The 22,671-nt window shown below is 48.9% G+C and overlaps 8 protein-coding genes across 11 annotated transcripts; 3 read left to right on the top strand and 5 right to left on the bottom strand.

Moving 5' to 3' along the window:
* The first annotated feature begins 576 nt into the window (after positions 1 to 576).
* On the top strand, positions 577 to 4,661 carry LOC6554176 (apoptotic chromatin condensation inducer in the nucleus). Of its 3 annotated transcripts, none has more exons than XM_026976818.1 (4): positions 577 to 953; positions 1,007 to 1,689; positions 1,749 to 4,007; positions 4,467 to 4,661. In XM_026976818.1, exons 1-4 carry the CDS (start codon positions 616 to 618, stop codon positions 4,595 to 4,597), a joined length of 3,411 nt encoding a protein of 1,136 aa, XP_026832619.1. In that variant the 5' UTR covers positions 577 to 615; the 3' UTR covers positions 4,598 to 4,661. The 3 variants fall into 3 exon arrangements, with proteins under 3 accessions (XP_026832619.1, XP_026832615.1, XP_026832623.1); XM_026976814.1 differs by having other exon boundaries at positions 4,464 to 4,661; XM_026976822.1 differs by having other exon boundaries at positions 4,309 to 4,544.
* Positions 4,662 to 4,675: 14 nt separating this feature from the next.
* Positions 4,676 to 9,998, bottom strand: LOC6554326 (mitoferrin). Its single transcript, XM_001981449.3, has 6 exons — positions 9,095 to 9,998; positions 7,194 to 7,282; positions 7,012 to 7,136; positions 6,716 to 6,951; positions 6,494 to 6,655; positions 4,676 to 6,320 (listed from the first exon to the last, which is right to left on the bottom strand). Exons 1-6 carry the CDS (start codon positions 9,209 to 9,211, stop codon positions 5,904 to 5,906), a joined length of 1,146 nt encoding a protein of 381 aa, XP_001981485.1. The 5' UTR covers positions 9,212 to 9,998; the 3' UTR covers positions 4,676 to 5,903.
* Positions 9,999 to 10,594: 596 nt separating this feature from the next.
* On the top strand, positions 10,595 to 14,031 carry LOC6554325 (endoplasmin). The gene is made up of 5 exons (XM_001981448.3): positions 10,595 to 10,826; positions 10,905 to 10,994; positions 11,093 to 11,175; positions 11,260 to 12,512; positions 12,814 to 14,031. The coding sequence occupies exons 1-5, from the start codon at positions 10,787 to 10,789 to the stop codon at positions 13,709 to 13,711; spliced, it is 2,364 nt and encodes a 787-aa protein (XP_001981484.1). The 5' UTR covers positions 10,595 to 10,786; the 3' UTR covers positions 13,712 to 14,031.
* Positions 13,941 to 15,971, bottom strand: LOC6554324 (uncharacterized protein CG4951). 2 transcript variants are annotated; one of them, XM_001981447.3, is made up of 7 exons: positions 15,865 to 15,971; positions 15,379 to 15,809; positions 15,018 to 15,212; positions 14,870 to 14,962; positions 14,640 to 14,807; positions 14,356 to 14,563; positions 13,941 to 14,301 (listed from the first exon to the last, which is right to left on the bottom strand). In XM_001981447.3, exons 1-7 carry the CDS (start codon positions 15,913 to 15,915, stop codon positions 14,128 to 14,130), a joined length of 1,320 nt encoding a protein of 439 aa, XP_001981483.1. In that variant the 5' UTR covers positions 15,916 to 15,971; the 3' UTR covers positions 13,941 to 14,127. The 2 variants fall into 2 exon arrangements, with proteins under 2 accessions (XP_001981483.1, XP_026833910.1); XM_026978109.1 differs by lacking the exon at positions 14,870 to 14,962 and having other exon boundaries at positions 14,084 to 14,301.
* A 697-nt stretch (positions 15,972 to 16,668) lies between these two features.
* LOC6554323 (neprilysin-1) lies at positions 16,669 to 19,323 on the top strand. The gene is made up of 2 exons (XM_001981446.3): positions 16,669 to 18,043; positions 18,128 to 19,323. The coding sequence occupies exons 1-2, from the start codon at positions 16,898 to 16,900 to the stop codon at positions 19,133 to 19,135; spliced, it is 2,154 nt and encodes a 717-aa protein (XP_001981482.1). The 5' UTR covers positions 16,669 to 16,897; the 3' UTR covers positions 19,136 to 19,323.
* Positions 19,313 to 21,192, bottom strand: LOC6554322 (uncharacterized protein C6orf203 homolog). Its single transcript, XM_001981445.3, has 4 exons — positions 21,027 to 21,192; positions 19,757 to 20,967; positions 19,620 to 19,692; positions 19,313 to 19,565 (listed from the first exon to the last, which is right to left on the bottom strand). Exons 2-4 carry the CDS (start codon positions 20,047 to 20,049, stop codon positions 19,362 to 19,364), a joined length of 570 nt encoding a protein of 189 aa, XP_001981481.1. The 5' UTR covers positions 20,050 to 20,967; positions 21,027 to 21,192; the 3' UTR covers positions 19,313 to 19,361.
* On the bottom strand, positions 20,122 to 21,177 carry LOC6554321. Its single transcript, XM_001981444.3, has 2 exons — positions 21,027 to 21,177; positions 20,122 to 20,967 (listed from the first exon to the last, which is right to left on the bottom strand). Exons 1-2 carry the CDS (start codon positions 21,122 to 21,124, stop codon positions 20,139 to 20,141), a joined length of 927 nt encoding a protein of 308 aa, XP_001981480.1. The 5' UTR covers positions 21,125 to 21,177; the 3' UTR covers positions 20,122 to 20,138.
* A 130-nt stretch (positions 21,193 to 21,322) lies between the features above and the next one.
* On the bottom strand, positions 21,323 to 22,671 carry LOC6554320 (mucin-5AC). Its single transcript, XM_001981443.2, has one exon. The coding sequence runs from the start codon at positions 22,484 to 22,486 to the stop codon at positions 21,323 to 21,325; it is 1,164 nt and encodes a 387-aa protein (XP_001981479.1). The 5' UTR covers positions 22,487 to 22,671.

Raw genomic sequence — 22,671 nt, 5'->3', positions numbered from 1 at the left:
CCGTTGTGCACAGTGGGACAAAGCAAAAAAAGGTATTACTAAAGCGCTATGTATATATTTTCAATTAAATTCAACAAGTGCTTACTGTAGATGTACTTTTTCAAACACTAATAAGTATAAATTGGCACATTACATTGTTTTATCTATATAATAGTTATACAATGGTGATGCAAAACTATTAGTAAAGAACTGTGAGCAATAGCAGTTTAAATACTGTAATGCATTGTGGTATTCTAAACCCTAATATTTTTGTTTTGAACTCATACTAAATGTCTACAGCTTAACAAAAACAACTTGAACGCCTAAATTATTCTATAACAATATGTACATTTCAGTTCTTAATTTGGAATGTAGTATTATGTGACATAAATTTGTAATGCGGTATAAGTAATTAAAAGCAATAGAGCCTTAAAATGTAATGCGATTTCAAACTCAGTTGCACTTGTATTTAATTTTTTACCCTTTATTCACCATTTTTCAGCAAGTAAAAATGATTAAAGTATCTTTATCTGAAAGTCGGCTAAGCTGGCTAGAAAATCTGAAATGTTGGCATCCCTACCGCTCACGCACGACTCACGAATCCAGTCAGGGAGCGGCCATCCCTAGCGTAAACATATGTACATACATGTAAACGCATGTAAAGACAAACTCGACGTTTATCCTGGATTTCCACGACACTCACGGGTGTCGCGGCAAGCAACAGCACACGAATCGCAAGGGCAAAGGACCATGGACGACTTTATCAAGACGCTGATTGCCGAGGTGAAGTCGCAGGGCGTCTTCGACGAATTCCGCTTCAACTGCTGCCTGGCGGACGTGGACACGAAGCCCGCCTACCAGAATGTGCGCACCCGGGTGGAGACGGCGGTCAACGATTTCCTGGCCAGGCAGCACTGGACGCCCGAGACCAACAAGGTCCAGCTGCGTGAGAGGCTGCGCAAGCACCTACTGGAGTGAGTATGCTTTTGGCGGGGCCTTGGTAACGTAATCACATTGACTGCTTCAGCTCCGATGTCCTGGACAAGGGAGTGGACCAAATCGTGGACCAGGTGGTCAATCCCAAGGTGGCCACCATATTCGAGCCAAAGATCGAGAGCATTGTCTACAAGTACCTGGGCATCACACCACCGCCGCCTCCGCCAGCGCGACCCGCCATGCTGCCTGCTCCGCCATTGCCGCCATTTGCTGGCCACTTGAACGGCAGCAGCCTGCTCAATGTGGAGACCACGGCCGGCCTGCTGCCCACGGACCTGGAGCAGATAAGTCCGGACTCCGATCGGGCCACCGTCAAGTCGGAGTTAAGGGACGACGAGCTGCCGCCCGGAGTAGACGACGAGGACACCTCGCCCTCTTACGAGCTAGTTAGCGAGCGGAAAACACTGGCCATCAAGGAGGAGATAAGCAACGTCTCCTTGAACAACTCGGATTCGGTGAACGGCGTCTCGCAGGCGTCACAACTCTCGCAGGTATCCAGTGACAGTCGCCTGACCATCGCGTCCTCCACTGAATCTATAGCCGATGGCCAGCAGCATACGGCAGCACACAACAGCGGAGAGCCGGAAAACATTTGCGAGGAGGCGCAAATGCCAAAGTTCTACGAAAACTCTTGCGATGCTAGTGCTGGAACGGGGCAAAGCGAAGGTCGCCAGCTTCACTTCGACATCAAACAGGATGCCATTACCTTCGAAGGTGGGTTTGCCATGCGCCACAAAGCGGTAGTTAGCTTCTACATTTTGTTTCTCCTGCAGGTACTGAGCGAAAGAACTCTGTGTCGGAGACCACTAGCACAGGCCCTCAAATTCTTTCCATTGAGGATGAGATTATGTCTGAGGTGAAGGCGAACATAGACGACGCCAACAATGCCAGTATCGAGTCTATAGTACCGGAGTCTGTACAAGTTCCAGCCCCGCCAAAAACTGAGCCGCCTCCTCCGCCGCCAGCGCCGCCAATTGTAGAGCCTCCTCCGCCGGCACCACCAACAGTTGAGCCGCCTCCAGTGCCCCAACCACCAGCGTCACCTAATATCGATCCACCTCCCCCACCAGCACCACCTACAGTTGAGCCACCTCCACCACCAGCACCACCTGCAGTGGAACCACCCCCTCCACCAGCACCAGCTGAAGTTGACCCGCCTCCTCCTCCAGCACCACCACAAGTCGAACTTCCTCCTCCGCCAGCCCCACCAAAAAATGATCCACCTTTAACGCCCCAAAGGGCAGAAGGTAGTAACGGATCCTTCCTAGAGCTGGCTGCGACACCCAAAGAGACTGAAACTCGGGATAAACAACACAATGAAAACGCGGATGTCAAACAAGAAGATGAGCAATCAGCAACAACTGAAGTCAAGGAGGAAAAACCCCCAGAGCTGGGATTGGAAGCACCGAAAGAGGCTGTTTCCAAATCGTGTGAGGCCATCGCGTCGCCAGCGTCCGCGTCATCGCAATCAAAGAGCCATTCTAAGTCCAAGGACAAGGAAAAGGATCGGCGACACCACAGCCACTCAGACGATAAACAGCGACGCAGGAGCAGAGATCGGGACCGTGATCGTAGTCGCGACAAATCTCACAGCAAACATTCCTCGAGTTCCAGCTCGAAGCACTCCTCATCGAACTCCTCCAGCTCGAAACATAAGAGTAGTAGCTCCAAGAATGATAACAGCTCCTCAAGGTCGTCAAGCCGGAGTAATCGAGAGTCGTCCTCATCCAAGCGCTCGGGAACCTCTTCATCATCTCGCCACGAATCCTCCTCACACAAAAAACACAAGTCCAGTTCATCCTCATCACGATCGGATCGAGATAAAGGCAAGGATAAGGAAAAGGACAAGGAAAGGGAAAAGGACAGTCAAAGTCGCAGTCACCACAGAAGTAGCAGTTCCTCCTCGTCTTCGAGGAGAAAAGATCACGATCGGGGCCGCGACCGTGACCGTAACAAATCGAACTCTTCGGGAAGTGCGGAGAACAAAGCGATCCACGATGATCACAGCGAAAGCAAAGCAAAATATAAGCAGCGTCGTAGCTCCGACTCAAACGATGAGGGTAAGCCTCCCAGTTCCGGCGGTCCGACCAAGAACTCCCAGCCAGAGGTGTCAGCAGCTCCAGTGAAATCAGATGCGGCTGTGGAGAATGGTAACGGCACGAATGGAAACTCCAACGGCAGCAGCAACGGTGCTTGCGACAATGCGGCAAATAGTGCCAGTGGTGTTGTCATCGTTAGCGACATCCTGCAGCAATCGTCGAGCAGTTTTGTTGAACTGACTGCTGGAGGCCAGTCACATAAAGCAGCGGAGAGCAGTAAGCCTGAACCCGAAGATATTGACATACTGGAGGCGGAGAGTCAGCCGGAAGAACCAGAACTGGAGGCGGGGCAAGACGTGTGCGCTTCGCAAGATGAAGTGCCAAGTGTAGAGCCTCAGACCTCAGCTGACTCCGTACCTGACTTGCCAGCCGTGGAAAGCAGAGCAGACGAAAAAGCGGAAAACAATGTGGAAGAGAATATGCCAGCCCAGAAAAGCATACCGGAAAATCCTCCTGAAGAGTCCGCCGAGGAACCTGCCGAAATCGACCAAGTGGAGGATCTGCCGAAGGAAACTGACAAACCTGCCACACCAGTCCCAATCTTGAATGAGCAAAGCGACGAACTAGGTGCCGACATTGTGACCCACTTCGAAGAAAACACAGACGAGTTTAAGACCCGCCTGCAGCTCATCAATCAACTCATAGAGGATCGAAAGAATTTGCTAAACAGGTTAAGCGCGGATGGAACGCAGGAAGAGGCAGTAGATGTACGAGCCCTGCGACGGAGCATATCCAAGCGAAGACGGAGCAGCTTGCAGGAGCAGCATCGAGTGGTGCGGGAGTCGACACCGCCGCAGCTTAGAAGTCCGACTAGCAGCACCTCCGGTAGTCCGGCAAAGAGACTGCGACGGGACGAACCGAAGTCATCGCCAACGCCATCTGACGCCAGCATAAACTCCAAGGAGAACGAGGCATTGGAGAAGCAGGAGCATGGTGCGTACTGTATCATTGCTAAGTTTCATTTGGTGTAGCAATCTAGTGTCTATACGAACATGTGTTCCTGGAATCTCTCTTTTGCTAACCCACACCAAGGGGTGGATCGATGTTATCAGCTTGTCCCACATCTTAACGTTTCGATCAGCAAGTATAAGTGGCGAATAAAATGTATAATCAGCACAAATCGATCCACCCTGCGACTCTGATCTACATATCTCATGCTCATCCTCATTGTTATTCTCTACCGCCTCTATTTTCTCCTCCACATGCATCCACATTATAATGTAAACTAATCTAGCTGTATGAAGCAAACACTAGTCCTAACCAAATCGCAATCGAGCTGGGTAAGCGGTTCCCGCGCGTTTTTCCGCCTCCTTTGCCCGCTTTCTGTTGATGCTTCGAGCGATTCCCTTGAATGCGTGTGACTCCTTTATTCAGTGCTTCTTTATTCAGCAGACGCCCTGTCCGCCAGGCGACTCAGCAAGAAGCTCTGCCAGCAGCAGCGGTACACCAACGATGATCTCTACAAGCCCCGTCCAATCCTGTCGCAGCGCTCTCGTCGCCGGGGCCTGGACTCAATTCTCTAGCTAACGAACAACCTGTTATCGGACACAATAAAAGGCAATTGTTGTTAATGCATTTGACATAAAACAAGTGATCTTTTCTTTCATCCGTTTAATGGGCCTTTCGCTTGCCAATGGTTTTTGCTTTTGTTTCCGCTTGTTTTCGTTTGAATTCTTTAACAATAAAATTGTAATTTAGCGCTACACCTTACAGTTTAATAATCGCCGGTGTAGCATATCCATATATGTAGATATAGATATATATATATTATGCATATATATAAACAAAAATAACAGTGAACGTAATAATATGATGTATTATTGTATATTCCGGCTCGTCCTGATCCCCGGCACTAGACTGCGTTCGCTGCTCAAGGATGGAGAACTGTAGCACTGAGACGAGGATGATGTGTGGTGGGTGTTGGGTGATGGATTAAAACACTGCAGCGGATGGGAAAGATCGTGCAGCTGTAAGCAATTGCAGTCGAGTGCCTGGAGCAAGGACAACAGACATAGCTAGGCTACTGCTCTACATGGGGCTGGCTAGTTAGTACCGGGTGTATAGATTGGGCAATCTGGGGGAGACGTAGTTCTCTGGGAGCTGTATCTGCTGTTCGTTATATTTTGTAACATCTCAGTTTGAAGAGTTGGGTGTAATTTGATTACAAATTATTGAATTTGCTGCTCGCGCGTGTGTGCTTTACATTTTTGCTCTTGATTAGTTTACAACGATCAACATAAATATATGCATATATCATTTGAAAATTGGTTAAAAAAATATATATAAATGTAGTAAATCAAAGGTTGTAATACATAGGTAATAGTATTTTACAAGAAGGTTCTCTCATTTCGAAATAACATAGATACAATATTATCAATAGCATATACTTTTAACAAGAATTTCGCACTTTGCCTAAAACTGTCATTGTTTGTGTGTGTGGGAGGTGTAAAGGTGTGTGTGTTTCTTGTGTGTGTGTATGTGTGGAGTTTTGCGTGTTGCGTGTGAGAGCGAGAGTTTTGTGCAGAACAACAACTACGATTTAACCTCCGACTATGGAGTGATAAAACTCTCTCACCGACTCCTCGCAGAGTATTCATACAAGCAGCTGGGTTCGGGTGGACTGGAAGTGGGGCAGTGGCCAGGCGGTGGTCGGCGGAACGGCAGGCGTTTCGAACGCCGTGTCGCCCACCTGCCCTAGAGGCCCCAATTTCCAGCCCAGCTACCCCATTCCCTACCGCCAACTAATAGCTACGCTTAGGTTTAGCTGTCGCTGCTGCTGCAAACGTTTCGAACGCGGGCCCCGCTCGCGGCCACGCCCACTGGCGGCGCCTACGTGCTGAAGCCCCTTTCGTAGGGACTCTTGACGTCCGTGTGCCGCGTGTGCAGGTTGATTGTGGGCCCGGCGGGTCGCGTCGACAGCTCGCACACCGTCTTGATGGCACCGGAGGCATTGACCGAGGTCGGGGCGGAGTGCAGGGTCGCTGCGGTGTCCTTCTCCTTCTCCTTCGCCGCCTCGCGATCCTGATCGATCTGCTCCTCATCCGTAGTCCTGGGCAGCACGTAGTCCGCTTTGCGGGGCTCCGAACTGCCCGTAATTGACGATTTGTACTGATCAGCGTCCAAGCCGCACAGGTAGAACTTGAAGAACTCGTACGTCGACCAGCAGATGGCCGTGGCGGGCATGGAGTACAGAACGCGGGCGGTCATGCCCCTGAAGAAGCCCAATGGACCGGCCATGTGGTAGATCTGCAAGAGGGCAAAGGGCATTGGATACAACGTTTCAACTAACGCGACATGGAGCTAATGTGACCCACGACTTGCTCAGCCAATTAAATATCGTGAAATGCGATTTAGGGCAGTTGTAGAAACATTTGGCAGGTGACAAGCAGTTCCCCAAGTTCTAATAGCACCATACTCACCTTTCGGCTGGCCTCGATCATGCCGCGCGTCAGTCCAGTCTCCTGAGTATTGAGCAGCGTCTTGATCACGTCCAGTGGCGTGGTCACAGCCGCCGCACAGGCACCGGCCGCTGCACCCGCTGCCATGTGCACTGGTGGATTGTATTTGCGATCCAGGTTCAACTGTCATGCACACGAAGATCATCAGATATAAAGAGAGTAAGTACGTGGGGGTATACTTACTTTGTTCTGGAAAAACTCGTATGTGGTAAAATGTATTGTCTGATATGGTAGATTCATGACCAGCTGCGTGCCGTATGACCTGTAGAAGGCCTTGAAGCCCTCCCTCGTGTAGATATCCCGTACGCAGGATACCACCGATGTGTACGGTGAGTTGTACATCTGCATCCGCTGCTTGATCACGTCCGTGGGACTAGAGATGGCGTCGTGTATGAGGGTAGCCACTACTCCCGAAATCACTGCAATGTTTGAGGTTGATTAGCAGAAGCCATGGGCGCAGGAAAACTTTGGAACCTTACCGTAGTTGAGGTTTCTCACTGATGTGAACTTGGCCGTCAGCTCCTTGGTCATCTCGTAGGCGGCAAAGTACAGCGAGTGCGCTGGCCCAGCGCCCAGTACCACAGCACTGGCTCCCCGAATGGGTCTGCAGGTCGGAGGTTACAGTGATCACTCGATATGATATACCTTTGGCACCACTCACCTCAGCAAGCCCTCTCGCGTGATCATGTTCCGAAGGGTGGACACTATGTTCATGTTTTGTGTGGGCGGTGAAAGGCTCTGCATTCGCGTCTATAAGTGGGCAATAATGGAACGTTTAAAATAATCGTATATATATTTACATTGTGCATTTGACAATGGGCTGTTGCAGTACTTGATGCTTAATTAACTCATTGTTTGTCCTAGATTAAACTGGTTAAAGTGGTGCGTCAGGGCGAGTAATTTGTTCTCTGATAATACATCAAAAACGCAGATTAAGTCAAGGCAAGTTGGGCGAATAGACTCGTTTGTTACTATTCTTCTGCAAGTCATGGTTACTCATGAAATGCAATACCGAACCCAACTCAATTGTGGGGGATATACAATATTCATTTCACTTGCTGACTTTGTCAAGACTTTAGAACGTGCTCTCATCATGGTTTGTGATTCAGAATCGATGGGCTGGTTTGCGAAACTATTACAATCTGTATCAGTTGCAAACAAAAGGGGGAATAATTGCTTCATAGAAACTATTTGGAATTTTGTTTTCGGCTATTAAACTTCACCGTGCTTGTTAATTTGCATTATGTAGGGGCTATAATCCGTGCACAACAACAGGCACTAATAACTGATATCAATGGAATAAACAAATATATAATCGTGCGCTTGCCGGCAAAACTTTCGCTGATTTACAAGCCAGTCAGTCACTCAGGGCCTACAGATTTGCAATTGCCTACGTATTTAACGATTACACATGTACATTGTATATTGTACATGTATATACTTAATTGTACTTATTTAAAGGCGTGCCTGTCGACCACTCAAGTCGGAATTGTATCTGGGAGCAGAGAGCAGCATCCATATTGTAAATTACGGAGGCGCTAGCTTTGCGATGCAGATAAGATTCCCTGGAGCACAGCCCGACTGCATTTATCTTTCTGCGGCTGGCTGCTGCTATCAATAACAAGTCAGCGAGGCAATCCAAGGTGAAAAGTAGCCTCTCGAGTAGGGGCAAACCTAATTAAAGGGAGCTACGACGAACTGATAGCAGTTTCCATTACATAAATGCCCGTGGAACGGCGCTTGAAGAGATGGCGGAGCCAACATGATTCATTCATCCCGATGGTGGGTGTCGTGATAAGGTAAGCAAGTGAAGGGTAATTATTGCCTATAAGCAGCTTCAATTGGTGTCCAATTGGGGTTTCCGCTCTGGCTTTCAGAACTTCATGAAATTAGCTCGTCAAACGGACTGTGTCCAGTCTCTAGATTATAATGATGACGCCGGTAATCCCGGCCAGGCTTTAAACTGGCAACCAACTGCCTGCCGGCTGTCACTTGCGCGATTGACACATGTGGCCAAGAAAATCAATAAATGCTCGAGCCACCAGAGCCAGCTGAGTGAAATACAACGAAGAATCGGTCAATAATAGGTATTGAATGCGTGGAGTACATATATATAACACTATACTATATATGTATATATTTGCGGCGAACGTCATTACGAGGTAGAAAGGTAGGCATGTACATTTGCATATGTTCAAGTGGCGAACCTGTGGTGTACTTGGCCCTACCGAATTCTCAGAAGAACGATGAGAACGCTACGCCGATAGTAGCTAGTCCATTTAGTGCAGTAATGGGCACTGGGACTAATCTTATCGCGGAAGCATAAACCAATGGAACGTGCTTCGATAAGCGTACTCAGCGGCTATGTGACTTTGTGGCTTTACCACCCAGAGCTATTAATGAGGAGCGCAACTCTTGGTTGCATTCGAGACGTGGGGAATTACATCACGATTATGCCCAAGCAGCGGCGGCACACACAAAATTCCGATTGATAGTGAGGTTAGGTCGGGTGGGTTATGTTCATGCTGCTCCTCCGATTACCAGGCGGCAATGCAGTCTCACCTTGACTGAGTCCAGCGGATACATGACCACATGCTCCAGCACGCCCGCAATTGCGCCCGCCGTCATATTGACACCCACACTGGTGGTGGGCAGCGATTCGTAGTCGTCGATGTTCATGGTGGATCCGATCCGTTGCCGCTGGTTTGGGCTTTGGAGGCTGGTGCTGCAGCTACACTATAGACTGTGTGCTAATGCTGTGGTTGTGCCCTTGCAGTCGCTGCTCCTCTTACGGCAACCAGCAAATCCGGACCAGTTCAGCCGAGTTGCAATTGCAGATGCAGTTCCAGTTGCAGAGCCGCTTTCTCCGCTAGGACCGGGTGGCGCAGCCTGGCGATGATCGGCGTGGATTTGCGGGCAGCTTTTGGCCGGCGTATGTTGGGCACGGTGCAATTTTGTTGTATAACACGGATATCACGACGATATACGGACGCACGGGCGGGTGGTTTTCGGGGGGGTGGTGCTGGTGCAGAGTGTACGCGTGAGGTGGTGTTATGCGAAACTGCTAATTGACACTGCGGCTGCTGCCCTGCTAGTACTGCTGCTGCACGGCACGACTAGCATACAGACGACATAGAGACGATTCTCCGATTCCCCGATTCAACGATTCACGCGATTTCGGAGCGAAGAAGCGATTTGTGGCTTGGTTACACGCGGATGAACTGCTACTGCTGGAGTGGCGGCTGCGGATCGGTTGTTTTCTGGATATATACGAGTCGGTTGTAGGCGGATTGTGGCCGAAACGGAATTTTGGTTGGGTCGGTGTTTGGCAACTCACGCAAATGTTGAATGATTACAGGGAATCATTAAATTTCGCCCAATAAACAAGCCTCGTGCCCAGAGTGACCGCAGCGGGTGCGTCGCGAAATACCAAAGGGCTCGCGTGAAAATACCAAGCCAAGTCCAGAAATGCCACCCACATGTGGGTGGGTGCAGAACTTAAATATCGTGAAGAAAAATACTTAAATACTAGAAAAATACCAACATTAAAATGTTTTACTAAACTTTATAAACTTTATACAATACATACATTTTTTAACAATACATACCTTCTTATCGTCACACCACTGCTACCTACAACTAGAAATGCACAAATATGTACATATTTGGTAAACTTAAAATGTTAAATGTGCGAAGATCACACACAACTGAACAGAGCATTGAATAATATCTGGCTTGTAGCTTAAACAGATTAAAAGATATCTATTCCTTTCAAATATACACATACATATCACATATTCTCCGGCTGAAGAGTCTCTTTGTGCGCTACATATTTAAGATAGAAATTTATTATATGAACTATAATGAACAGTAAAGTATTGAAACTGCATCCGAAGTCCCTGTAAACGAAATCCCAAATATATTGTAAGAATGTATATACTGAAAATATTAAATTTTGTCACGTATTTAAATGATTTCATATAGGCACTATTGTCGTGGTCTATACTGTAAATATACCCATTTCCAGTGCAGCTGTTGGTATTTCCTTCCAAGGCGCTAAGAATTTTCCAGCACCGCAATACGGTCACTCTGCAAGGCATTTAAAGGCCTTCCAGCCGTGCGTCGGCGTCAGTAAAAAAAAATCAAAGCAGGCGACGCAAGTGCGGATTTATTTATTGCATCTGTTATTCGTGACGTGGCCTTTTGCCGGACCAACTGATAGCTCGTCCTCCGTAAATCAAGCTACCACCGATTATGAAGTACTTTTTGCTGTTGGGCCTGCTGCTTTTAGCAGGTAAGTTTCCCCATTTGCCACGCCGCCATGAACCGGTGTTTTAACCTAATTAATTTGTGTCTGATTCGCCTTCGCTAGGCGTCAATCAAATCGCCGCCGCTGAGGAGGAGGCCGCAACGGAGACCATCGACCTGGATCTGGGCTCCTTCAAGGAGGGCTCCCGCACCGGTACGTAGACACGCCCCCCGCCGGCGAGTTGGACGAGTTTTGTTTGGTACACGTCAGCGTTGCGATAACCGCCCCTTTTTCCATTCCCAATCCCCCAGATGCCGAGACCCTGAAGCGTGAAGAGGAGGCCATTCAACTGGACGGCCTGAACGTGGCGCAATTGAAGGAGATTCGCGAGAAGGTTAGTTCATGCCAGGTCATTCAGAAGGTACACGTATGAACGGGAGTTCCTTTCCCTTTTTTCTTTGTCTATTGTGGTATGCAGGCCGAGAAGTTCACTTTCCAAACGGAGGTGAACCGCATGATGAAGCTGATCATCAACTCGCTGTACCGCAACAAGGAGATTTTCCTGCGTGAATTGATTTCCAACGCCTCCGATGCCATCGACAAGATCCGCCTCCTGGCTCTGTCCAACAGCAAGGAGCTGGATACCAATCCGGAGCTGCATATCCGCATCAAGGCTGACAAGGAGAACAAGGCGCTGCACATCATGGACTCTGGCATCGGCATGACCCACCAGGATCTGATCAATAACCTGGGCACAATCGCCAAGTCCGGCACTGCCGATTTCCTGGCCAAGATGCAGGATCCCAGCAAGTCGGAGGGACTTGATATGAACGACATGATTGGACAGTTCGGTGTGGGCTTCTACTCCGCATTCCTGGTCGCTGATCGTGTGGTGGTGACCACCAAGCACAACGATGACAAGCAGTACATTTGGGAGTCTGACGCCAACAGCTTCAGCATCATCGAGGATCCCCGTGGCGATACTCTGAAGCGAGGATCCGTGATCTCGCTGTACCTGAAGGAAGAAGCCCAGGACTTCCTCGAGGAGGAAACCGTTCGCGAGCTCATCCGCAAGTACTCGCAGTTCATCAACTTCCCCATCCGCATGTGGTCCAGCAAGACTGTCGAGGAGGAGGTGCCCGTAGAGGAGGAAGCCAAGCCCGAGAAGAGCGAGGATGACGTGGAGGATGAGGACGCCAAGGTCGAGGAGGCCGACGACGAGAAGCCAAAGACCAAGAAGGTCTCGAAGACCACCTGGGACTGGACCCTGATCAACGACAGCAAGCCCATCTGGACCCGCAAGCCCGCCGAAGTTAACGAGGATGAGTACACTAGCTTCTACAAGAGTCTGACCAAGGACTCCAGCGAGCCCCTTACCCAGACGCACTTCATCGCCGAGGGTGAGGTGACCTTCAAGAGTTTGCTCTACGTGCCCAAGGTACAGCCATCCGAGTCCTTCAACCGCTACGGAACCAAGTCCGACAACATCAAGCTGTATGTGCGCCGTGTTTTCATCACCGATGAGTTCAACGACATGATGCCCAACTACCTGAGCTTCATCCGCGGTGTCGTCGACTCCGATGACCTGCCCCTCAACGTTTCCCGCGAAACTCTGCAGCAACACAAGCTCATCAAGGTGATCAAGAAGAAGCTGGTCCGCAAGGTTCTGGACATGCTGAAGAAGATCGACAAGGAGGCGTACGAGAAGTTCTGGAAGGAGTTCTCCACCAAGTAAGTATTGCTCGCTGAACGATTTTTCATACTTAAACTGGGAGTTATTTATGGATCCTGCTGATAAGAATTTCCGCAGAATCCATTTTAATATTGACCACGGTGACGTGTATTCTTTTTTGCCAGCCTTTTATTATATTCGGTTTGTTGCTTTAAAGAATTTTATGCAGATAAGATAAGGAAACCCACGTAATATAATATTGCCAATGGTGACGTGTATATACTTTAGTTAAATTAGTTTTCTATTACATTTAATTATTTGATTTTTATTGCTAATCATCACCTAAATTACTCATTGCAGCATCAAACTGGGCGTGATGGAGGATCCCAGCAACCGATCGCGTCTCGCCAAGCTGCTCCGCTTCCAGACCTCCAACGGCAAGGGCGTCACCTCGTTGGCCGAGTACAAGGAGCGCATGAAGGCCAAGCAGGAGCACATCTACTACATCGCTGGTGCCAATCGCGCTGAGGTCGAGAAGTCGCCCTTCGTGGAGCGTCTGCTGAGCAAGGGATACGAGGTGCTGTATCTGGTGGAGGCCGTCGACGAGTACTGCATCTCCGCCCTGCCCGAGTTCGATGGCAAGAAGTTCCAGAACGTGGCCAAGGAGGGATTCCAGCTCAACGAGTCCGAGAAGAGCAAGAAGAACTTCGAGTCGCTGAAGAGCACCTTCGAGCCGCTGGTCAAGTGGCTGAACGATGTGGCACTCAAGGATCAGATCTCCAAGGCCCAGGTTTCCGAGCGTCTCAGCAACTCGCCATGCGCCTTGGTGGCCGGCGTCTTCGGCTGGACCGGCAACATGGAGCGTCTGGCCATGTCCAACGCCCACCAGAAGTCCGACGATCCTCAGCGCACCTACTACCTCAACCAGAAGAAGACGCTCGAGATCAACCCCAGGCATCCGCTGATGCGCGAGCTGTTGCGCCGCGTGGAGGCCGACGAGGCTGATGACACCGCCAAGGACATGGCTGTGATGATGTTCCGCACCGCCACCCTGCGATCGGGATACATGCTCCAGGAGACTTCGCAGTTCGCCGACAGTATTGAGCAGATGATGCGCCAAACCTTGGGCGTCTCCCAGGATGAACAGGTGGAGTTCGATGATGATGACGAGGATGATGCCGAGGAGGCCGCCACCGGCAGCCAGGAGGGCGCCAACGGCGATGAGGAGGAGGAGGAGCAGCAGCACGACGAGCTGTAATCTACTTCACCAACTGTCCACATAGATTGTACATAAGAGTGTGGAGGTCAGACTGAGTTTTAAATAGCCACCGGGTGGCTGGGCGCTCCATCAACATTACACCCTAGATTCTAAGTAAAGTAATTTCGTAGTCCTTCGCTCACGTTGTCATCACCGCCAGTCGCCCAGAGAGCACTCCATTACAGCCTGCACACTCTCAACTTTCGGTTGCTCAAGCGTTTTCTTTTTTCGAAAGCAAATGAATTATGTATTTATACAATGTAATATGCTTAGTACAGAACGGATTCCAATCGAACTAAATAAAGACAAATGAATTTAAACAGGTGCCCCTTTTATATGGCGCATAATGTAAATACTCCGCAATCGGATGCTAAACAATATTTCTATCAAATATAAATAGTAACGAAGGGCTAAGATCAGTCAAGATCGGAACTCAGCGGCTCATCGTTCAGGGCCTTCAAGTATGTGTTGTACTTCATTTGGTCGCGGATCTGCTGCACGGCCTCCGAGTGCGATAGCTTGTATGTGTCCATAAAGAGGCGCACTATCCACAGCGGGAGCAGTCCGTTCAGCAGGAGCGCCGTGTGGTTCTGATAATCGGGAAGGGTTAGGACATATGCGATTCCAGAACAACCCAAACTTACGCTGCGACTGCTGTAGACCTCGCCCAGTTTCTTGAGCATCTGCTGCTGAATGCCCTTACTTAGTATGTCAATAATGTCCATGTGGGCAATGTTCATGTAGTGACTGGTGCGCGGCTTGAACTCGCGCTCCTTGAACAGCTTATCGAAGTCATTGCGATAGTTCTCGAACGTATTCAGGACCTCGTCTTCGACCATTTTCTCCAAGAGTCTGAGACAATCAAAAGATCGTAGGTTGGAAGGCACTTTCGTATACGCTTTATTTTCATCTAGTCGGAAGCACTTACAAAATCTTAACTTCGCGCGGCTTGGGCATGTCCAGCATGCTGTCCAGCCGCTGCAGTGCATCGAACCGCGCCCCGTCCATCTGCTCCACCTTGAAACCCTTGGCAGGCAGTGGGAAACCCTTTTCCGCCTTCAGCTTGGGTCCTTTGCTCTTGCTGCCCCTTGTCTCGCTGAAAGTGCATCCAGGGAAATGATTAGAGCTGGTCATTACAGCACAGTTTCTGAGGCGTACCCTACTACAAAGTTTTTAAAGCGACTCGGGCGTATGGGTGATCGGCCGGAGCGGCGTGCAGGCTTGGGCTCAACCGAGTTCGCTCTGGAATTCCTGCGAATACACCAATACGCTCTTACTCCTCTCACATCCGTGCATCTTTACTCACCGCTGCACTGGGCTGTGCGATCGCTTCATGCGGCTGCTCTGCTGGGAGGAACTGGAGCTGCTGGAAATCTTATCCTTTCCGCCAACCTCGGAAATGGACCTTCGCTCGCGTTTGATCTTGGCTGGTTGGCTGCCCGACGTGGAACTCTTGTCGTCCTCGTTGTCGGCGTCTATGTGCCTGGGCTTTGATTGTGTTCTAAGGGAGAATACATTTAAATGCGCATTCAACGTTTGTGCATAAAAAGTTAAAGTGCAAAGGTGGCTTGAAGCTATTGGCATTAATAATAAGCACACAATCTGCGTCTATAAGCAAATAAATGGTTTCTTGTGCTACTTAGGGGAATAACTAAAATGTTCCCTACCCAGCTTTAGGCTTCAATCCCGATTTTGCTGGCCGGCTGGTGCCATTGGTTTCTGCCTCCGTGGCAAGTTTGCGCTTGGCGGGTATGACGCCCACAATGGTGGTGTCCTCGTGTGTGATGTACTGCAGCTGAATGTCGAGGAAGAGATCCCTGCTGGTGGACTCCGCACCGGCCAGGAGTGCAAGCGTTGCAGGATTCGGCTCATCGGTGGCCTGGACGCGCACGTTGATGTGATCGATTATGAGCTCGGTGTTCAGCTTGAAGGCATCCTGCCACTGCTTGAGGTTCTCAAACAGGCGCCACAGTCCACTTTCAATCCTGCACCAGCGATCCGCCGTCATCCAATGGAAAACATTCTTCCGTTCCCGCTCAAAATGGGTCACAGGTGTCGGCAGAACTTTGACGCTGCACACGACGCGGTGCCTCTTGTACTGCAATGGGAAGGGCTTTAGGACATGCCGGATCGCGCCGTTCAGTGCTTCTTACTTGGTATATTTGTGAAACTAATTGGCAATCGCCGATGGCGGAAAACGACATTTTTATAAAATGACACTGCGTCCTGATGTGACCGTCGCCGCTAACAGGCACAACAACAATATGCTTGGCGTATGCCTGGCCACACTGCGAGCGCTGGGATTGTCTATCGATTGTATTTCTTATCGACGTTTGGGCGGCAAAATGCTGCCATTTAAACTGAATTCAATGCTAACCTGTTTAAGTTGCATTAATATTCATTGTGTGGAGCAAACTCCGAAATGTTATAAGGAACGCTGCGAGCTTTATTTGTACATTTTACCCAAACATTTTGGAAGAATTTATCAATAGTAATTATTAATGGAATTATAAATACACAATAGAAGTATTTAAAAGTAAATATTAAGAATTGGTTTATACTTAAATTTTATACAAAATTGTATACAAAAAGCAGTTGTACATGAAAGCTTCCTTGTACCAAGACCTGGAAAGAAAGTGTGTAAGTGACAAAAGTGACGATTTTGAAACAAAATCTGAGAAATGCTTTTAATCTGAATGAATGAGGCGGCGATCAATGAATCTCCCAGAACTTACATTTCCTTATCACCACCAGCGTGTGGCATAGGTCAAGTCTTGGCAAGAGCACTGGCTACACAGTGCAGCAAAATCATCACTATTCCTCGAAGGCGCTTATTTAAATGCTAATATGCCTGGATTAACAGTTCAGCTGTTTATGAGTTCTTAATATTATTCAAAACAGTGGCTTAGAATGCGCGCTATAGATGGTGAAAGTGTGTTTAACGACGTCATAGTGATGCCTTCGTTATAATCTCTGTTGTCCAGTGCTTTGGATCGAAATGGTTGCGAAAAAGCACACGCTGTTGGAATCGGAGAGATACCGCTGCTTGTTTAGTTCTCAATCGCGTTCCGGATTAGCCAGTCGAGCTCGTTGGGTTTTTTCAAATAATTCGGGTCGATCGAGCGTTAGCCGCACTACTTGATTGTGTTATACAAACTGCGTGTGTGCCCTGCGAACCGGGCCAATATGTTCTCAATCTCAAGATACTTTCGACTGTCCTTTCTTACGCAGCTGGCTTGCATCGTGATCTGCGTGGCTCTGACGGACTACGGCGAGGCCAGGAGTATTGGGGATGAGTCGAATGAAAACGCGATTACAGATGAGACGGCCGATTACCTTCGAACCCATGGCGCGATGATGAAGTCCTACATGAACTTAAGCGTCGATCCGTGCGATGACTTCTATGAGTATGCGTGCGGCAACTGGAAGAACGTGAAACCTCCGCGGCAATCCACCCATAGGCGGAACAATCTCATGGACATCAACTACAGGCTGACGGAAGTGACGGAGCAGCTGCTGGCCAGGACACAATTGGCGGAGGCACTGAACGTGTCCTCCGAGCTGCTCGTTGCACAACGCTTCTACAATGCCTGCTTGGCGGCCGAGTTATTTCCGCAAGCAGCTGCCGATCCCGCTTATCTATCGCTTATCAGGTCGTTTGGTGGGTTCCCCGCCGTCGACAGAGACGCTTGGAACGCCTCCAGCTTCAGTTGGTTCAACATGAGCGCCCATCTCACCAACTACGGCGCCCGTGGTCTGATCTCGCAAGATATTCTTCCGCAGCATCCCTTCAATCCGTACTTCAAACTTCCGGAGCTGGGCTTCGACCACATCGTCCGCACCGCCCACGTTGCCAATACGAGCTCGCGGGCCTACAAGCTGAACGAGAATCGAATGCGCGGGTATCTGAAGGCCTACAATCTCACAGAAGATGAAATCTCCGCCGTCATCGATGGCGTCTTTGCATTTTGGAGAGAGGCGCTTAGTATTGAGGATAAGTTTAAAGGCGATACGGATAAGTGCGATGAGCTCAGTAAGATTAATGAGGTGCCACAATTTGACCAATGGAGAAGCTACTATGAGATAGCCTGGAATGGTATAGACTTCTACAATGGCACGTCTGTTGAAGAATTCTGCGACTTTTACTATGTGGAGCTTGATAAGGTGTGCGCCAAGCATACGGAGGCGGTGGCCAACTATCTCGCCATGCTGCTCCTCTACCGAATGGACGACAAGCTGAAGGAGCCCAAGCATCCCAAGGACCACAAGGATAACTGTGTGATGATCCTCCAGTTTACGCTGGCACATCTCTTCAACAGGCTCTACATGGCGGTGAGTTGAATATGCGTGAAAAAGGGGCTTTTCAATTGATATCAACTAACTTACGTGACTAATGCGGTTCCGCTTGCTTCGCAGGAGCACTTCACCGACGAGAAACACTCCGAGATCTCGGACATAGTGATGGAGATGCGAAAGACCCAGCGACACATCCTCGAGAATGTGAAGTGGCTGGACACGGAAACGCGGGCAGAGGCTCTGACCAAGGAGTCCGTCATAACGCCAGTGATTGGCAACTACAAAAACGAAGAGCTATCTGACATTCTGATCCGCCAGATCAATAATTTGACCATTGTGGAAGGGAACTATGCCCAGAGTTTGATCAATCTGCGAGTATTGGGCACGTATCTTCAACACTACAGTGGCCTCCACGCGGAGAGCCTGCCCAAGGACACGAAGCCGTTGAGACTGCTGATCGGGATGCAGGTGAACGCCTTCTACTACAACCTGGATAACACGGTCTACGCGATGGCGGGTATCTTGCATCCGCCTGCGTACCACCGCTCTTGGCCCGACTCCTTGAAGTTTGGCACTATTGGTTACCTGTTAGGTCACGAGCTGACCCATGGCTTCGATACGGGAGGCTCCAATTTCGACAGCACAGGTGAGATACGCGACTGGTGGTCCAGAAAGTCGAAGGCGGTGTTCCAGGAACGTGCGCAGTGCTATGTGGATCACTTCAATCAATACATGATACCGGAAATTAACCAGACGATTCGCGGCAACGAAACGATGGACGAGAACATAGCGGACGCCGGTGGGTTGAGGAGTGCACTCGCTGCCTATCGTAGCCACATGAAGCACCTCCAAAGGAGTGGGGAGGACAACGAAACGTATGCCCCCAAGAACGACCAGATTCCCGGCCTTGATCTCTCGCCAGAGCAGCTCTTCTTCGTGGGATTCGCGCAGCTGTGGTGCGCCGAGTACCAGCCGGAGCACTACTGGGAGGAGCTCACTGACGCACACACCATCGATAAGTACCGGGTGCTAGGAGCGGTTTCCAACAACGACGACTTTGCTGAGGTCTACAAGTGTCCCGTGGGCAGTCCCATGCATCCAAAGGCTGAGAGTTGTCAGATCTGGTAACCAGAGGACACATCAACAAAACGGTGTAAAATACTCTAGGTGTTGCACTACATTAAAAAATAAATCATTGAAAATAATCCGGTTTGACGGTATAGTTTTAAAAGTTGTGTTATCTTGAAGATGTATTGCAATGTTTTGCAGGTTTGCTCCTTACTTAAACTCACTCGAATACATCCATTTACGCTTAATAGTAAAGCTTTGCAGCACTCTTTATTTCTAATTGGTTTTAATGAGCAACGTGTTCCGAGGATTTGAAGGCGTTGGGTGCCCGGTAGTTCTCGACCAGCAGGGATTTGTAGCGCCTCAGGTGGACGCTGAGTCCTTCCTCGCGTTCGCTGGCGGAGAGGATGGAGACGCGGGCCACGACCAGGTGAGAAGGATTCGATTGACTGAAGCCCCGGATTACGTCAATATCGTCGCCGACTTCCAGCTGCCAATGGTAAGTTATAAGTTTGAATTTGACTAAATGCATTATACTCCTTACCTGGGCGCTCTTTTTGGGCAGTTTTTTCCCATTGACGCGTATCTTGCTCTCGTAGAAATTCAGTTCTACTTTGCTGTGGGATGTGAAACATCTTGGTTATGGGAGGCACTTTAAGGATCTCTGCCGCTGTTTCTTACTTTCTCGCCATGCCCAGACCAGCTTTCAGGAGAAGATCCGCGCGCAGTGAGTTCACCTTGGTCTTGACCACCTTGGAGTCCCGTTCATCTTTGAAATCCTCATCATCCTCGTCGTCGCTGTCCAAGTCATCCGATGCTCGCGAGGATTTCTTGTCGTACTTCCACGCGGAAACACTGGTGTGCAAGGGAGCCTGCTGTCCTAAGGTGGTGGCGAGTTTGGGCAGACTTCTGGTTGCAATTGGCGTCTTTAGGGATCTTCCTAGTCGTGCTATTTGACGAAAACTCCGGAGCATTTTGTGTGCGCCGCCTTACCAATTACGATAAATAACTGAATAACATAACCTAAAAACTACAGCTGATGCGGTTGCGTTGCCAACCATCTCTAGGACTTGGTGGCCTTTTTGTTGCGCTTCTTTTTGGGTTTCTTGTCGGGATTTGGACGTACTTGGTGGATAGTAAGATGGCGATAGTTCTGCAAATCTCCGGGCAGAAAGTCGTCTTCATCTGGCTCTAACTCCAGGGGCTCTACGCTGGGCGTTTTCTCCTCTTTGACTGGGTTACATTTGACTTCTACTTTCGGCTTTTTGCTTTGGGCTTTCATAGCCAGGTTACTGAGGGCATGGCCCAGTTTTTGGGTCTCCACCTGGACATCCACGCGGTCCAGCTTTACAGAGGGTTTGTCCGAAAAGCAGGATATGAAATCGTCACCCCAATCCTTCTTTTCAGCCACTGGTAGCGGCGGCTTTTTTTCATCTTCACTTGGTTGGATTATTTCGGGTTTCCTCTTGGATTTCTTGTGCGTTTTTGGGGCTATCTGCTTGGCAGGCTTAGGTGTCCTCTTTCGGGCAGTAATCCACTGTTCCAAGTCCGCGCTTATTGATTTTAAATCTAGAGGCAAGGCCAAGGAAAGCGCTCTTACTCCAAAGATTTCATGGGTAAGCTCCTCCAGCTTGGGCTGTGCGTAAATGGGAGCCGTGGGCATCTTGACGGATGCACTAGTGGCCATTAAACGGACGAGGTGAGCTGGTCGCAGGCTCAGGGAAACCAATAGGCAGGAGAAACGCCGGGAGTTTATGGCGCGCAGGGAGCTCTCCAGGCCGAGATGTATGCCAAATCGAGTGGCAAATGACTTGGTCTCTCCGCCGCTGTTTTTAACTGCATTTTGCAGTATCTGCCGAAACTGCTGCACTTCCTCCTCCGACAAAAGAGGACTAAAATGTAAAATAAAAAACCTGTTGATTGGGGTTTTCTTGATTTCTGTCCGCCTTACCTGTGCTGTTTGTAAGGATTGGCCAGGATATTGCGCAGTTTGGGCAGCACTTTCTTTTTGCCCTTAACTTCTTTCTGTTTAATGCTGGCCAAACTCATATTAACGCTATAAATTTTTAAAAATTGGCACACTTCTTCAAAAATTAAACAAAAATGTGTTTTGCCTTTAGCCAGTGTGACCCCGTTCCCCAATTTAAAATAACCTAAGTCGCGCTGCCAATTATTGTACGATAACAAAATAAGACAACCGCCTTTATTTAAATTCAAATTCTATAGTTTTATTTGTTGCAATCATTTTCAGTGCCAGTAAAGTTCGGGGTCTGTGTCTGAAGTATACTTATATTTTCTCCGTCTTTGGCGAACAGAATCTCCGACGAAACTCAATTGCCTCGGTGTTGTGGTTTCCATTTGAGTTTGCACCATTTCCGATGTCGTTAAATTGAATCCAAATTGTGTTGATGATGTAGAACTTTGCTCCGCAGTGCTGTCAATCACTGTTTTCAGATACGATGTAGTAGTTTCCACGCCCGGAGTCGTGGCAATGATTTCCAGCAAGAATGTAGTTGAATCCGGGGTTTCTGTAGTTGAAAATAATCCTTCTGTTGAAGCTTCTGCAATTTCAGTTGTAGTCTGATCTAAGGACAATGCGAACGTGGATTCGTTGGATTCTGTGGTAGTGCCAGCAGATTCTGTCGTTGATTCCGGCCATCCGGTAGAAGTGGTAATCGCTTCTGCAGTAGTTGATTCCGGCAGCTCTGTAGTGCTTGGATTGATTCCTATGTCTGTGGTAGTGGTCAATAGTTCTGTCCCCGAAAATTCCGGACTTGAAGTAGTCCTTGATTCCGGCAATGCTGAAGAACTTGCAATGGTTTCTGTAGTAGTTTCTAGCCATCCTGTGGAATAATCTGCATTGCTTGTCGTTGATTCCGCATAAACTGTGCTGCTTGGACTGGTGTCTGTAGTTGTATCTGGAACTTCTGGACTCGATGTTGTTGTGGAATATAAGGCTTCTGATTCAGGTGAATCTATAGCTTCTCCCGGCGAAGCTGTTGTCGTGGAATACCAAGTATCTGTGGTTGCGTCGGGCGCCTCTGAAGTTGAATAGCTGGATTCGGTGGTTGAATGGTCCACTGGCGAAGTTGTGGTAGTTTCCTCAGTGGAATTTTCCTCGGTTGTAGTAGATGCTTCCCCAGTGAAGTAAGCAGTAGTCTCTTGCGGATTGGTGGTAGATTCCGCATTTGTTGCCGGCGTGGTTGTCTCCCAAAAATCGCCGTCGAATGGGTTGGTATAATTTACGATGCGCGGCCTGTAGGGCTCGTAGATTTTAGCTTTATAGGGCTTGTGGTTCTTGATGTACTCCTTGGCTATGCTAATCCACTGCTCGCGACCGAGAATATCGTTTAGATTTCGGCTTGAGGCCACAAAATGCGCCATCAAAAGAAGCAAACCGAACTTCATCATAATGATGCTGATGCCTGCGGGTGACACTTTCGACTAATTACCTCTGGCGACTGCAGTGCAATATAAACGGAAAGGTCTACCTACGTTTTTACTCCTTTTTCAGCTACCTACTTGCTGGCAAAAACCTTAATTAGCCTTAATGAACTGGAAAATTCAAATTTTGCCGCCAGGGCTGCAAGCGGCTA

Source organism: Drosophila erecta, unplaced genomic scaffold (genome assembly GCF_003286155.1).
Source record: "Drosophila erecta strain 14021-0224.00,06,07 unplaced genomic scaffold, DereRS2 tig00000000-arrow-pilon, whole genome shotgun sequence".
Classification (NCBI taxonomy): Eukaryota; Metazoa; Arthropoda; class Insecta; order Diptera; family Drosophilidae; genus Drosophila; species Drosophila erecta.
The sequence above is the reverse complement of the archived record's forward strand: the minus strand, read 5'-3'. Positions and strand labels throughout refer to the sequence as shown.

Coding starts and splice junctions, on each gene's coding strand:
- LOC6554176 (XM_026976814.1), top strand. CDS start 616: ATGTACATACATGTAAACGCATGTAAAGACAAACTCGACGTTTATCCT. Junction 954..1,006: donor CTGCGCAAGCACCTACTGGA/GTGAGTATGCTT, acceptor TGACTGCTTCAG/CTCCGATGTCCTGGACAAGG. Junction 4,008..4,463: donor ATTGGAGAAGCAGGAGCATG/GTGCGTACTGTA, acceptor TTCTTTATTCAG/CAGACGCCCTGTCCGCCAGG.
- LOC6554324 (XM_001981447.3), bottom strand. CDS start 15,915: ATGTCGTTTTCCGCCATCGGCGATTGCCAATTAGTTTCACAAATATAC. Junction 15,810..15,864: donor TAGTTTCACAAATATACCAA/GTAAGAAGCACT, acceptor TTCCCATTGCAG/TACAAGAGGCACCGCGTCGT. Junction 15,213..15,378: donor GGATTGAAGCCTAAAGCTGG/GTAGGGAACATT, acceptor ATTCTCCCTTAG/AACACAATCAAAGCCCAGGC.
- LOC6554322 (XM_001981445.3), bottom strand. CDS start 20,049: ATGCTCCGGAGTTTTCGTCAAATAGCACGACTAGGAAGATCCCTAAAG. Junction 19,693..19,756: donor GGTCTGGGCATGGCGAGAAA/GTAAGAAACAGC, acceptor CACATCCCACAG/CAAAGTAGAACTGAATTTCT. Junction 19,566..19,619: donor TGCCCAAAAAGAGCGCCCAG/GTAAGGAGTATA, acceptor TACCATTGGCAG/CTGGAAGTCGGCGACGATAT.
- LOC6554323 (XM_001981446.3), top strand. CDS start 16,898: ATGTTCTCAATCTCAAGATACTTTCGACTGTCCTTTCTTACGCAGCTG. Junction 18,044..18,127: donor TCAACAGGCTCTACATGGCG/GTGAGTTGAATA, acceptor CTTGCTTCGCAG/GAGCACTTCACCGACGAGAA.
- LOC6554321 (XM_001981444.3), bottom strand. CDS start 21,124: ATGAGTTTGGCCAGCATTAAACAGAAAGAAGTTAAGGGCAAAAAGAAA. Junction 20,968..21,026: donor AATCCTTACAAACAGCACAG/GTAAGGCGGACA, acceptor TTTACATTTTAG/TCCTCTTTTGTCGGAGGAGG.
- LOC6554326 (XM_001981449.3), bottom strand. CDS start 9,211: ATGAACATCGACGACTACGAATCGCTGCCCACCACCAGTGTGGGTGTC. Junction 7,283..9,094: donor ATCCGCTGGACTCAGTCAAG/GTGAGACTGCAT, acceptor GCCCACTTATAG/ACGCGAATGCAGAGCCTTTC. Junction 6,952..7,011: donor AGTGAGAAACCTCAACTACG/GTAAGGTTCCAA, acceptor CAAACATTGCAG/TGATTTCGGGAGTAGTGGCT.
- LOC6554325 (XM_001981448.3), top strand. CDS start 10,787: ATGAAGTACTTTTTGCTGTTGGGCCTGCTGCTTTTAGCAG. Junction 10,995..11,092: donor CAAGGAGGGCTCCCGCACCG/GTACGTAGACAC, acceptor CCAATCCCCCAG/ATGCCGAGACCCTGAAGCGT. Junction 11,176..11,259: donor TGAAGGAGATTCGCGAGAAG/GTTAGTTCATGC, acceptor TGTGGTATGCAG/GCCGAGAAGTTCACTTTCCA.
- LOC6554320 (XM_001981443.2), bottom strand. CDS start 22,486: ATGATGAAGTTCGGTTTGCTTCTTTTGATGGCGCATTTTGTGGCCTCA.